The following is a 12,600-nucleotide window of genomic DNA, read 5'->3' as shown; positions in this document are numbered from 1 at the left end:
ACAATTGCTATTAGCACAGAACAGACTATCTTCATTTTTAGTCATCTATGGAAATATTTTTCCAGTTTTGTGTTTTCCTTATGGGTAGCTAACAACAAATTTGGTACCTCATAGGCATCAGGGTCATCTGGGCAAATGACAATCTGCACTTCTCTCTTCTTCATAGGATATGCTTTGGAAAAATTTAAAACTGCTTCAATCATGGTCTCTGCCACTATGTCAACAGGCAGTGTTGGTGACCAATTTACTGGAAAAGAAATTGAGGGAGAGGAGATGTCCTGAAAGTGATCCAGGCATCTTTTCACTGCATCCTCCAATTCCTGCAGGAAAAACAAAATCTTTCAGTCCTCACATCACCCAACATGAATATCCATTAAAATCCAAAGTAAGCAATCGTCACCTCACACTGTAACACCGGATGCTGGCACTGCAATGCCATGTGCAGTACAAATGTAGAGGGCAGCTCGTGCCTTCTGGTTACTCTGGGCTCCTTAGAACGTGTTGGATGTCTAAAATGATACTGAAGTTCCTTCCAAAAAGCTGGACTCTCTTTTTCCAGCAGTTGTCTTGAAGATTGAGAGAAAGGCTCACCCCTTGCATTCAGGGGATTAACAATAGCTGTATTCTGCAAGGAAAGAGTGCAAATTTCAATGTACTTCAAACTAATTAAGTGCAAGATTTGCTATTAGAGAGAACATTTTTTCTAACTACAATTCCTGTACAAAGACCCAACTTCCACAGATCAGCTGCTTGAATTTTCCTACTACTTACTACTACAGCACTAGAATACATCAAATTACGCACCTTGCAGTGGCAGTTCAGAAACCAAGAGAATGCACAAAGCTGTTCCAGTCATCAAGAGTGTATTGAACAGAATTATTACTCTCACTGTCTAAGTGACCCACGTGCCAATTATCAGCAGGAGAGAACAATGGATATGGCTGTCATCCCAGTCTTAGGGTAGCAAGACACATCACCAAACTAGTGGTGCCAGTACACATAAGGGAACTGCAAAGTTGTAATTATTTCCAATACCTAGTGGAAAAAGCAGATTCCCATAGTAGGTGCCCTGTATTTCAAATATGGAAAACACAAAAAACTTGTTTACACAATGCTGATAACAGCAGAAATTGTTCTAACCTTAATTGTTGAATATTATCTAAAGACATAAGAACATGCTTTCCTCATGGCCTTCAGAGCATGTGCATCTTTCAGTGCTTGTCGTGGTTTTAAACCTTTTTGTAGACTTGGTTAATTAAATTCCCTGCAAGGTCAACTTTGTGATCCTTTGTTCTTACACCAAAAAAAAAAAACGAACTTCCTTTTCAATTATGATACCTCTTTAAAATAAAAATGCATTTCTTTTCTTAGGATATAGTATTTGCTAAAAATAAATGTCATTCCTGTGATGTATTTGCAGTCTAAGAGCTCTGTTGAATTCCTGTGACTGAGATCATATATTTTGCATCAAATTTTCTAGCTAAAAAGTTAATCAACTTAAGTAATGCCCTATGTAAAGGTAAGGTGCATATCATCTGTGTAAGTTATTTTCTGCTGTTTCAGTGTTTGCTGAATAATTCCAGTAATGGAGTTATGAGAACATAAATTACAGGAAGAAAAAAGAAAGGCAGAAAATAAGAGAACACTGCATGGAGCACACGATAAAATGTGAATTCTTAAGATAAGAAGATAAGAATAAGAAGAATAAAATAAGAATAAGAAGATAAACCTTCACATGGAGATTATTAAATTATTAAAAAATACCCTTCACATGGGTATTATTAAATCATTCAATCTTTAGCTTCTTCCTATTATAACAGCATGTACACAAAAATGAAATAAAACATTCTAAAGTTCAATACCCATTTGGACAAAAAACAACTCCTTGCTACTATGATTTAATCGCCATGTGTAAATTCTCACCAAACTGAGATGAAAATCATTTAGTGGACTGACACAAAATGTGTTCTGAAATCTTGGGCTCCAAATCCCACAAAGACTTTAAGACAACACCATGTTCCACAAATTACAGGACAGACTTACCTTCAGATTTTTAGGGTGTTGTTTTATGATGCGCATGCGAATGTTTCCATGTTTGAGGTGAGTTGGAAACTGGCTTGGTGAAGCTGACACAGCGTCTTCAAGTGAATTGGTATCACCCAGAAACTTTTCACAGGCCTTCTTTATTTCTGCAACTGTGGACTCATCAATGTTCACCAGGCGGATCTCCCTGAGACAACTTGGTGAACTTGCCTCAACAAATTCCTTTACAGCCATTACTATCACTTGAGAACACAAATCAACTGGGAAGGCATAGACACCTGAACTCACTGCTGGGATAGCCACAGACTGTAAAGCTTTTCCTGGAGCACTAACATAATGCAGAACATTCAAAATAGCTTCCTTAAGTAGGTAACAACATCTTTCTTTTTCACGAGGATTCCACCTTGGACCAACTGCATGAATAACTTCCTTACAAGGAAGCATCCCTGCACCTGTCACTGCTATGCTGCCAACTTGGACTCTTCCATACCTTTGAATATAAAGATTGCTTTGCTCTTGTATTTCTGGCCCTCCAGTTTTTACAAGGGAAAGAGCAAGACCTCCTCCATGTCGAAGATACTCATTGGCTGCATTCACCACAGCATCAACCTTGTGTCTTGTGAGATCATCCTTATAAACACAAATGTCAATGCCTGACTTTACTTTTTTCCTGTATACTTCAACAGTGCATTTTGGTCCTTTTCTGAAGGCCAACGTACAAGCAAACTTTTTGGAAATGAGAATATTTAGACAGCTCTCTCTTCTCTTAAGAGCTTCATAGGCATCTTTACTGATGGGGATCATCGAATTGAACTCATCCATTACCATGCTAGACCCTAGGATACAGAACATAAAGTGAAATATAAGGAATTACTATCAAAATATTTATTTTTATCTAGAAGTGTGGTTTCTAGCTCTCAATTTTATCCTACTGTCATTGCTAAACGATATTTTTTCCACACTCTAATCTTTTCTCTCCCCTTTTCAGAGGTTCAGAACTCAGGATAATTTAACTGTGCCACAGAGATCTTATACTGAGTTTTAATTCTGTGACTCTCATTTGGTCTGTACTTAAAACTCCACAAGCAAGTTCTTTCTTTTATGGAACTTTGTATGAACTCAAAAAGTCTTTTTAAACCACTTCTTTTAAGGAACAGATTTTACATTATTACTATGGCTATACAGCCCTCTCCTGGCAGATGTCAGCAGTACTACAATGCAGCAGTTATGTTAATTAGCTTGAATCAATTTAAATATGTGAGTTTTATGAATTTTCCTCCAGGGTATGCTTCCAGCTTGCAAAAAGTCTGACGTTTTGAACTTATAAAGTATCTATGCTGACTCATTAAAACACTTCTGAGATCTTTCAAAAGAGAAACGCAAGCAAGTCCTGTTGAACTAATTAATAATAATGTTGATTCATAACCATGTCTATTTCATATTAATCATAAATTTCAGGTTGCTTTTGGCTTTTGTTTTCCAGTTTGCTGGCTGTAGTTGGCAGTTTTCAGCTTACATACAAGTACACACTTAGCAGACGGCTAAATGAGAGGCTTACCTAAAGCGGGCTTCCCTCTGAAGAAACCTGAAACGTAACTCTGTTACAATAAAAAGAGCAAAAAAGGAAAAGAGAAAGTAAATGTTAGCAACAAACGTGGACTGCCTTCCTACAGGAGAGATTCTGTAGCAAATCAAACCGGCAATACCAGCTTTTCAAACATCTGTATGAAGTTTTCTAGTTTTTAAAATGTTGCTCGGAGCTGCGGGAGCTCTGCGGATGAGGTTACCCACAGATTCCTCTGGCTCCGGCGAAGTTGCAGGAGCGAGAGGCCGGGAAGAGTCATTCCCGAGCGCCAAGCCAGACGACGGGACTGTTGTGCTCCCCTCAGCCCCGCCGGGAGTTCCCGCCGCACCCAGAGTCCCTGAGGCAGCCGCCGCCCCGGACCCCCTGCGCCCCCTGCCCCGCTCCGCTACCTGAACGACCCCCATGAGCCGGGCGGGGCGGATCCTCAGCGCTCGGAGCTGAAGCGGGAGCCGCGGGTGGAGCGGGGAACGAAACGAAAGCGGGCGGCGGAGCGGGAAGCGAAAGCGAAAGCGAGCGGTGGAGCGCGATCATGGCGGCGGTGCCTCCACTGCTGGTGGGGTTCAAGTCTGCGCCCGCCGCCGGCGAGAACGCGAACCGCAAGCTCCACTCATACTTCCAGTCGAAAAAGCGGTCGGGGGGCGGCGAGTGCGACATGCACCCGGGTACCGAGCCCAACACCTACTGGGTGCACTTCTTGAACGAGGAAGGTATGGGACGGGAGTGGGGACGGCTGTGAGGGGACTGGAAATGGCCGCCGAGGCACCACTTAAGAGTCCCGGGGCAGGGCGGCTCCGGGGCCCCTGGTAACTATCACGTTTTCGGGTAACTTTATCAGCCTTATCTGCCTTTGTCCAAATGCATTCGGGATCTCATTGATGCATATAAATATCTCAAAGACGTGCCAGTGGTAGCCAGTGACAGAAGGAGCAGGGGGCATAAAATAAAACACAAGACGTTTCACGTTAACATGAGGAAGAATTTCTTTACATCGAGGGTGGCAGAGCAGTGGAACAGGCCACTCAGGAAGGCCGTGGAGTCTCTGTCTCTGGAGACATTCCAGGTGACCCTGCCTTGGAACTGGGATTGGGCAGGATGATGTCCAGATATTCCTTCCAACTATAACAGTTCTGTGATTCTGTCATTTTAAAATTACCACAGATAGGAAGAGTGTGGAATCCCGCACAAAACACACCTTGGATTTGGGTACAGAATGCCTGGAGATAGTCATCCTGCCTGGAGAAGGGGACTCGGGCAAGAACCAGCTTACAGCGCAGGCCTCTGTCAACTACAGCGTCGCTGCCAGCCCTTCCCTGCCCCAGCGGGAACAGCGGGACAACGGTGGCTTTGGGGCCACAATAAAGGAAGACCTTACCAAAAAGGTACATCAGGAAGAGCTTGTCACAACTGCCCTGCTTGTAGTTCCATGAGTCCTCTATGTTGCACTTTAATATTTTGTGCCAAAAAAATGTCAGTTATGTGATCTTAATAAAATGGGGTCCAGGAGTGACATTTGAGAACAGACCAGAGGTCAATCTACACGTCTTTACAGGCAGCATTTTTCCAGCCTGACTATGCCAGATGCCGAGCACTATTCCCCAAAGCAGCACTCTGGCAGGTTTCAGGGGGTAGTATGCATCAAGGGCTGCTCCCAAAGTGTAGAAGAATTGTATGAGATTTGATCTTTCCACCTACACAGACCTCTAACACTCTTCCATCGTTTGCACCTTGAGGCAACCCTAATTATCTCTCTCCCTTACTTCAGCATTAAAAAAGTCTGCTGTGATGTGATGTAGCACCACAAGTATGATTTTAGACACTTGAACTAAAAGTTACACAGAAAAGATCAGCTGTGTTTAGGGACAAGGGGTAGGGCTACATGGTGTGGCTCTACCAAGATGCTGAAATCTGGCTCAGAGGGTTTTATACCCTGTTTTGCATGGTAACATAGATGTAGCTTTTGAGGTATAGCATGTGCTAACATAGCATTTACCTGGCATCTATACGGCAAATTTCCCTATCCTCCTGTCTGTATAAAATAGAGAAGTGAACATGTATGTTACTATTTTTCAGAATCTTGCTTTCTGCCCTAACCCTTGGAGTTATTAAAGCATGACTTCTGGGAAAGTTTTAAAGAAAGATAATAAGTGAAAATTATATAGTCTAATACTAATAAGATTAATGAAATATAACTTACAGGTCATGTTAAAACATGTTGTGTCTGTGTAACATGGCTCTAAGGGGACAAATAGATTCTTTTGGGGATCCTTGGCAAAATAATGATGGCACTAAGATGTCATTACAATTAAAGCTTTTTGCTTTTTAAAAAGAGTTTTATCATTAGCATAGCATAGAGTTAATGATCAGAATACCACAGGATTTCTACAAACAGAATCAGTGTAGGACAGTTTTATAAGTAGTGTAGCACTGTGTTTGATATTTGATAACACAGCTTAGCTTATGGTTTCTAGTCACATGGACCCTCTGCAAATCATGTCAAATCTTAATACTTGGGTTGCTGTATTGATAGAACAATCACAATCTAGACTTGAAAACACATAAAAGCATATGGGTCATCCAGTCAGTCCTCAAAGGAACAGAGGGCAGTGGAAGTCTCCCTGGACACTGAGGGTCCCATGGGTTTCACTGACCAGCCACAGCTTTGGTGTGAATTACCAGTTAGGACTTGTAACTGGTTGATCTTGTAGGCAGTGCCATTAAACCTGCCTGCTCTGTGATAGGGTTGACAGCAGCTGGTTGGCAGGGTAGCTGGGACCTTCAAGGCCAGTAAGGAGGGCACCGGTCAGCCTGGTGCCCAGAAACCTTGAAGATGATAGGGCGGGAAAGAAAAAATCTGTTTGCTTTGTCTACTTGGTACGCAGGACTTTTAGGTCCTGGTAATGATGGGAAAAGGGCCTAACACACAGTGAGCTCAGCTGCAGAGGTTGCCTGCCTCTAGTTACACTAATCCTGCTGTCAGAGGTTGGGAGCAGAGAGTGCTGGTCACAGTCTTAGCCTAAGTAGCAGAGTTACTGTCTTTCCTCCTGCAGTGCTGGTGACATTAAGACATTTCATTTTTGCTGCTGACTTAGAAGCAGTTTGTGTTACTCACCTGCTTGTATTGTTAGTGTACACGACATAAAGAAATACCATGTGCAAACTTGTTTGTAGTGGTCTGGCACTACTGGGATGGACAGAGCTTCTCCTTGCTGAAAATACAGAAGTAGCAGGCAGAGAACCTTAGAGAAAACTAATGTTGATGTATTCTTGTCTTTTCTTTAGATATTTCTTACAGTATCTGCTACTTTGAATACCAGAATGTTCACTGAAGACCAAAGGGAGAAAATTGCCATTATATGTCCAAACTTAAAGAGAGAAGGAAACCCTGCCATGGGTGGCTCTGAAAAATTGACAGGAGATTTTACAGATATTGAAAAAGCTTATCACTACTTTGAGGATATCCTTGCAGGCAAAGACTCAAACCATGATTTTTCACATTCTGAATGTAAGAGTGGTTTGAAAGATGAGATTGGCCTGAATACTGAAGGAGGTAAGAACGTTGAGGATATCCTTGCAGGCAAAGACCCAAACCATAATTTTTCAAATTCTAAATGTAAGAATGGTTTGGAAGATAAGATTGGCCTGGATAGTGAAGAAATGGATGAGTTGATTGTTGGGACAGCTCTCTATGAGTATTTTAGTCATACCTGCAAAGAAGAAATCAAAGAGCTACACGAAAGGTTTGGAGTGTGTATAACAACTAAACATCATGATGAGAATAGCACATTAATACACATATCTTCTGGTAAAAGTCCTGCATTATTACAAGCAGCTAGAGATTTTTTTATCAACATTTTTCAGGGAGCTACAAAAGATCTGACAGAGAAAAAAGTTCCCATAACAAACACATTAAAAGAGACAATAATGAAATTAAATAAAATGTTTATAAATCTTCTTGTTAAAGAGGAAGGGAGTCACTTGCTACTCCGTGGTCCAGTGAGTGAGATTGAAGCTGCCGAAAAATTTCTAGAAGAGAAAGATAAGAACTGTCAAGCTGATATGAAAATATCATCTGAATGCTACAAATACAGAAATGGAATTGAAGTTGATGCTTCTATGTTTAAATTGTTGGAAACCATATTAATCAAAGAAATTGAAAACATAAATGACAAATTTGATACACTGGTAGAAATAAAAGAGAATTCATATGGCCAGAAGGTCATAATATTTAGGCCTAAACCCAAAACTTCTGATATGTCGTCACATGCTACTGAAAGTTTTATCAATGCATTTCAGAGTGCCTCTGCAATGTTAAGAGAAAAAAGCATGAAGCTTTCAGAAGATCAGAAGAAAACTTTAAATAAACTACTTAATGCTAAGAAATTTGAAGATTTTAATGTACAACTTAAGAAGAATGAAGATAAGTTAATCATAAGAGGCTTACCAGACAGTCTTTATGCTGCTGAAAAATACATGAAGGGTTTTAACATTGAAGACTCAACACAAACTAAAAATAGGGCACCACTGTCCTCTGACCTCAGCTCTCAAGAAGCTACAGGAGCATCTAAGAAGGCCATTGTTAGGCGAAAGAACAGTCTTTCTACTGGAGGACAGACTCAGGCAAAGACAGAAGAAAAGGAAGAAGATGAATGTCCTATTTGCAGGGACAGAATTGAAAATAAACAAATACTAGAAAAGTGCAAACATGCATTTTGCAAAATTTGCATTGACAAAGCCATGACTTACAAACAAGTTTGTCCTGTTTGTAATACCGTCTGTGGAGTCCTGATAGGAAACCAACCAGAGGGAACAATGTCAACTAAAACAATCAGTTTCTCTCTTCCTGGTTATCCCAATTGTGACACTATTCAAATTGACTATGCTATGAAGGGTGGTATTCAAACTGTAAGTATACTTAAATATTTCTTAAAGATATTTTTCCCACAAGAAAACCAATATTGAATATAAAATTAATGATTTTCCCATTATTTTAATGCATGTTCAGACAAAACTCTTTTGTTTTGTAAAAATCTGCAAGTATTTAATTTAATATTTTTGGCTGCAATTAAGTAAATACAGTAGGAATGAAATGATAAGATGGTCAGCCTCCATTTTATATGCACCAGGACAGAGATACCTGTCTTTAATTTGTACATTGGGAATAACTAAACTGAAATCTATGTAGTGATATCATATAAACAAAGTTTTGGGAGTATAATGAGCATTTCTGGAGCATTCTCTTTGCTGTGGATGCCAATGGACAAAAATAAATAGTGGGCTGGCTTGGTGAGAGCTTTCCAGGTGACAAATCTCCTTATGTTATGTACTTGGGTTGGTGTCCAGGACTGAGAATGGAGTAAACTAAAAAGTCATGGGTGTAGCACCATGCATTTACAAGAGAAAAGTTGGAAAAACAAATTTAAAAATAACAATGGATGCATGAATGATGGCAAAAAAATGCGAATGAAGTTTGCATGAAAGAAAGTATCTAAAGAGAAAAAAACTCAGAATCAAGTATCAGTCATGCTACATTTTTCTGTATGATTTAGGATGTACACTGTGGTTTTGTTTTGTTTTTCTACAAAACAGAGCAGCCATCCAAACCCAGGGCAGCGTTATGGGCCAGTTCACCGAACAGCGTATTTACCTAACAGTGAGGAGGGGCGAGAAATTCTGCAGCTCCTCAGAAGGGCCTTTAACCAAAAATTGATTTTCACGGTGGGGCAGTCACATACTACTGGTGAACAAAGTGTTATCATATGGAATGATATTCACCACAAAACTGCCATGAAGGGAGGACCTACCCAGTAAGTACTCTTCTCTTTATGCAATATTGTTGTTACTCAGATGTGTCAGGAAGGCTGCCTTGAATATTTTCCACATTTAGAGCTTTGAGATTTTGTCACTAACAGAGTGATTGTGGAATGCCCTATGGATCCAGATGTTAATCACCTATTTGGACAGTTGGAACAAGGATGAGCTTAATGTTCTGCTGCCTCTCAGGCTACTCATTCACCAATGAGTTTGTAAGTTAATAACTGCTTTGATTAGAATATACAGGACAACAAGCTCTTGATGATACCTAAGGCTGGACTCCTGATCTATGCCTCTGCTGTTACCTGCTGTTCTGCACCAGGAGGTGCTGGTCCGTTATGATCCTGGTAAAGATGGCACTCAGACTTTGTAAAACATGATTTGAAATTCTGCTTAACAGAGCTACCAGCAGGAAGTGAGATTGTAGTACAGATATGGTCATGCCCTTCTAGATGCTAGGAACCATGAGTTGTGCAGCACCTAGTGGGTCAGGGCACAGGACACAGTGCCAACCCTATCCATAAAAAAGGTTACCCCATTTTGGCCATTGAAGCTGTCAGAGTCTTTTCTGAGTAGATGACAGCCCTATCCAGCATTTCTTGAAGACTTGCTGCACTTAAATGAAAGGAGCAACTGCCAGTACTTAGTGTGAGCCGCCTGCAGCAGAGACAACAGGGAGTCTTGGACCAGTCCTTCCAAGCTTGTTGCAGCTTCTAAGGGGCAGGTGATGTCCTCCAAGCTCTAAAGGCTTGTGTCTAGATCCTCCTGACTGTGTTAGGGTCAAAAAGAGCAAAAAGTATCAGTTTTACTTTATCCTCCACTCTGTGCAAATTCTCTCTCTTGTTTATCACTTCCTTTGTATGCAGTTCTGGTGCTGCACTGCTTCAAGTCCAGAGGTGCCATTATGTTTCTGTTTTGAATGCTGACTTGAATATGCTTCAGGTCTGATTTTCTTTTTAAAAAGATGTATACTCAAACACCCTGCCATTTTGAACTGAGACTCCAGGCAGCTTTCAAGTTCATAGTGTCAATTTGAACAACAGAATGTAGCAGCTCCTTAAGTTTGTAGCTTTAAGCTGTCTGTATTACTTCTGTGACTGGCAGTATGGGTCTGTTTTCTCTCTAGGGCAAGAATGCATAAAATTTGTAAAGAGATTTCTAAAAATATTTTGGTGAGATGGTTCTGTAGAAATTGTCAAGTGCTTCATTGCAGAAATAGCCCAAACAATTCTCTTTTTCTCCTAGGTTTGGTTACCCGGATTCTACTTATCTGCAGCGTGTTCGATCAGAATTGAAAGCAAAAGGAATTGAATAAGGAAATCTATCAATTCTCAACTCTTAAGTCTAATAACTGAACATAAAGCAGTTAATGTACTATTCAAGCTCTGAGGGAAGTTAATTTGTTTAACTGCCAGACTTAAATCACTTATACTTCTACAGCTAAGAAAAGTAATCTTTTCTCATCAAAGAATGTATGTTCTTTTCACAAGTCATTTACTTCCCTATATATGTAGCCTTTACAGATTTTAGTTCTTGTGAGTGTAGTATCAGTGCTGTTTGCACTTTGTATATCTTGCTTTACCAGCAAACCTGATCTGCACTTTTCCCCACACCTCTTCAGTCTGATTTCCAAAACCCTTAGATTTACTACTGGCTTTTATTAGATGAAACACTTCTCTTAGGTTTGCATTATGATGTCTGTCAGCATGGCTAGCATCATGTAACCCATCTAGTCAAAAAATTGTATGCAGCTATGACAGTGTTAGCTGTGATAAGGCTATAGACCTTTGCTTCTTTTCATGGTAGAAATGGCCTTAGTGATTTGAGTTTTGCACATGAAATTAGCCATGGATCATGTACAAAAGAGTGCATGGATACTACTGTATTTTCAGCTCTGCAGAAGTGCTGAGTGCTGAGAGCTGCATTGGAGCAAACAGGAAGTAACAGTGGCCATATCTGATAGTGGGTTCCTGGTTCTGTTCCTGCAATTGTGCTTAAACTCAAATACAACTTTTAAATCGGTTCTTCAACTGTAAAACTGTATTCTTTCAATTGCATCCAATATAGGTTTAAAGTGTATCATTAAGCTACTCTGCAGTGCCTAAATAACCTGCTAATTACCTGTGGTGGTGGTGTGTCACACACACAGACATAATTTGTAGTGAGTTGAACCATTTCTCTAAGGCTATTGAGCACTAATAGAGAAAATACAAAAATACTATGTGTGTTTCTGCATTCTTCTGTACAGATTTTTCCTCCTTTTTGCAATACATATAGCTGTATATATTTTTTTAATTTAGGAGCTTCCCTGCAATACCATGTTTTGGGGCAGTTTGGACTCTGATAATTGTAATGAGAAAGAGGAAGGTGGGAGAATAAAACCGAGGAGAAACAAGTGATGCACAGTACATTTGTTCACCAGCCGCTGACCAATGCCCGCCTGTCACTGAGAAGCAATCGTCCTCCTCAGCTGCCTGCCCCCCGTTTCTATTTCTGAGTGTGATGCTCTATGGGATGGAATATCCCCTTGGACACTTTGGGTCACTTTGGGACACTACCCATGCTCCTTCTCTGCATCTGCTTGCTCGCAGAGCATGGGAGAGCATGTATCTGGGCTAGCTGTGGGGAGGACAGTGCATTAGGAAGTAACAGATAAATCAGTCACCCACCAAGAAACAAAGGCGGCCCCTTCGGTCACTTGACAGTGTCTGATGATACCTAGGCTTAGCTGACTGCTGAAAATCTTTAGTGACATTTGGTTATTTATCCATTTCTTCAGTGAACATTCAGTGAAGTTAGGGGGGAAAACTTCATTTACCTGCTATTTTAGTGTCCCATATTTGGCCACAAGGGTAAAATACGCAGCACGAAATAGCTGAAAACTAACCTTTGCAATGGAAAGTCCTGAGCACTCAGCTGAAAACTTCTCAGCTAGCTGACAAGTTGCTCTAGTTCAGGGGCTGAAAACACTGTGACGCTTGGTTCTTGTTCGGCTCTGTGGAGGCACAAGGGACAGTGCGGCCCGGGCGCGCTCCGAGGGCGCTGAGAGGCCTCTCCTGCCCCCGTGAGGAGGAGCGGCGGGGCCCGGGGCTCCCGGCTGTCCCGATGGGCCTGGAGGGGGGAGGCCTCTTCCTGGCACAGGGCGGAGCCCCGAGCATCTC

The 12,600-nt window shown here is 41.1% G+C and overlaps 2 protein-coding genes and 1 long non-coding RNA gene across 3 annotated transcripts in view; 1 reads left to right on the top strand and 2 right to left on the bottom strand.

Annotated features, from left to right (window-relative positions):
- Nucleotides 1-4,137, bottom strand: part of PARP9 (poly(ADP-ribose) polymerase family member 9) — a 6,544-nt gene extending 2,407 nt beyond the window's left edge. Inside the window, exons 1-5 of the mRNA XM_033516244.1 lie at nt 4,018-4,137; nt 3,602-3,641; nt 2,044-2,879; nt 401-625; nt 108-320 (exon numbers count right to left, since the gene is read on the bottom strand). Coding sequence (XP_033372135.1) covers nt 108-320; nt 401-625; nt 2,044-2,879; nt 3,602-3,641; nt 4,018-4,032 — 1,329 coding nt within the window. The 5' untranslated portion in view covers nt 4,033-4,137. The remainder of the gene's footprint in view (nt 1-107; nt 321-400; nt 626-2,043; nt 2,880-3,601; nt 3,642-4,017) is intronic.
- DTX3L (deltex E3 ubiquitin ligase 3L) lies at nt 4,133-11,834 on the top strand. Its single transcript, XM_015634304.2, has 5 exons — nt 4,133-4,335; nt 4,787-5,007; nt 6,908-8,530; nt 9,215-9,432; nt 10,685-11,834. The coding sequence occupies exons 1-5, from the start codon at nt 4,158-4,160 to the stop codon at nt 10,752-10,754; spliced, it is 2,310 nt and encodes a 769-aa protein (XP_015489790.1). The 5' UTR covers nt 4,133-4,157; the 3' UTR covers nt 10,755-11,834.
- LOC117244751 lies at nt 7,551-12,578 on the bottom strand. Its single transcript, XR_004498407.1, has 2 exons — nt 12,327-12,578; nt 7,551-7,651 (listed from the first exon to the last, which is right to left on the bottom strand). It is a non-coding gene; the product is annotated as an uncharacterized LOC117244751 (long non-coding RNA).
- Between the last annotated feature and the right edge of the window lie 22 nt (nt 12,579-12,600).

This window comes from Parus major, chromosome 7, assembly GCF_001522545.3.
Source record: "Parus major isolate Abel chromosome 7, Parus_major1.1, whole genome shotgun sequence".
In the NCBI taxonomy this organism is placed as follows: Eukaryota; Metazoa; Chordata; class Aves; order Passeriformes; family Paridae; genus Parus; species Parus major.
The sequence above is the reverse complement of the archived record's forward strand: the minus strand, read 5'-3'. Positions and strand labels throughout refer to the sequence as shown.

What these genes read in the sequence shown, in the direction of transcription:
- DTX3L (XM_015634304.2), top strand. Translation starts at nt 4,158, where the DNA reads ATGGCGGCGGTGCCTCCACTGCTGGTGGGGTTCAAGTCTGCGCCCGCC. An exon ending in GCACTTCTTGAACGAGGAAG is followed by an intron (nt 4,336 to 4,786) that starts GTATGGGACGGG and finishes AAATTACCACAG; the next exon opens with ATAGGAAGAGTGTGGAATCC. An exon ending in ATGAAGGGAGGACCTACCCA is followed by an intron (nt 9,433 to 10,684) that starts GTAAGTACTCTT and finishes TTTTTCTCCTAG; the next exon opens with GTTTGGTTACCCGGATTCTA.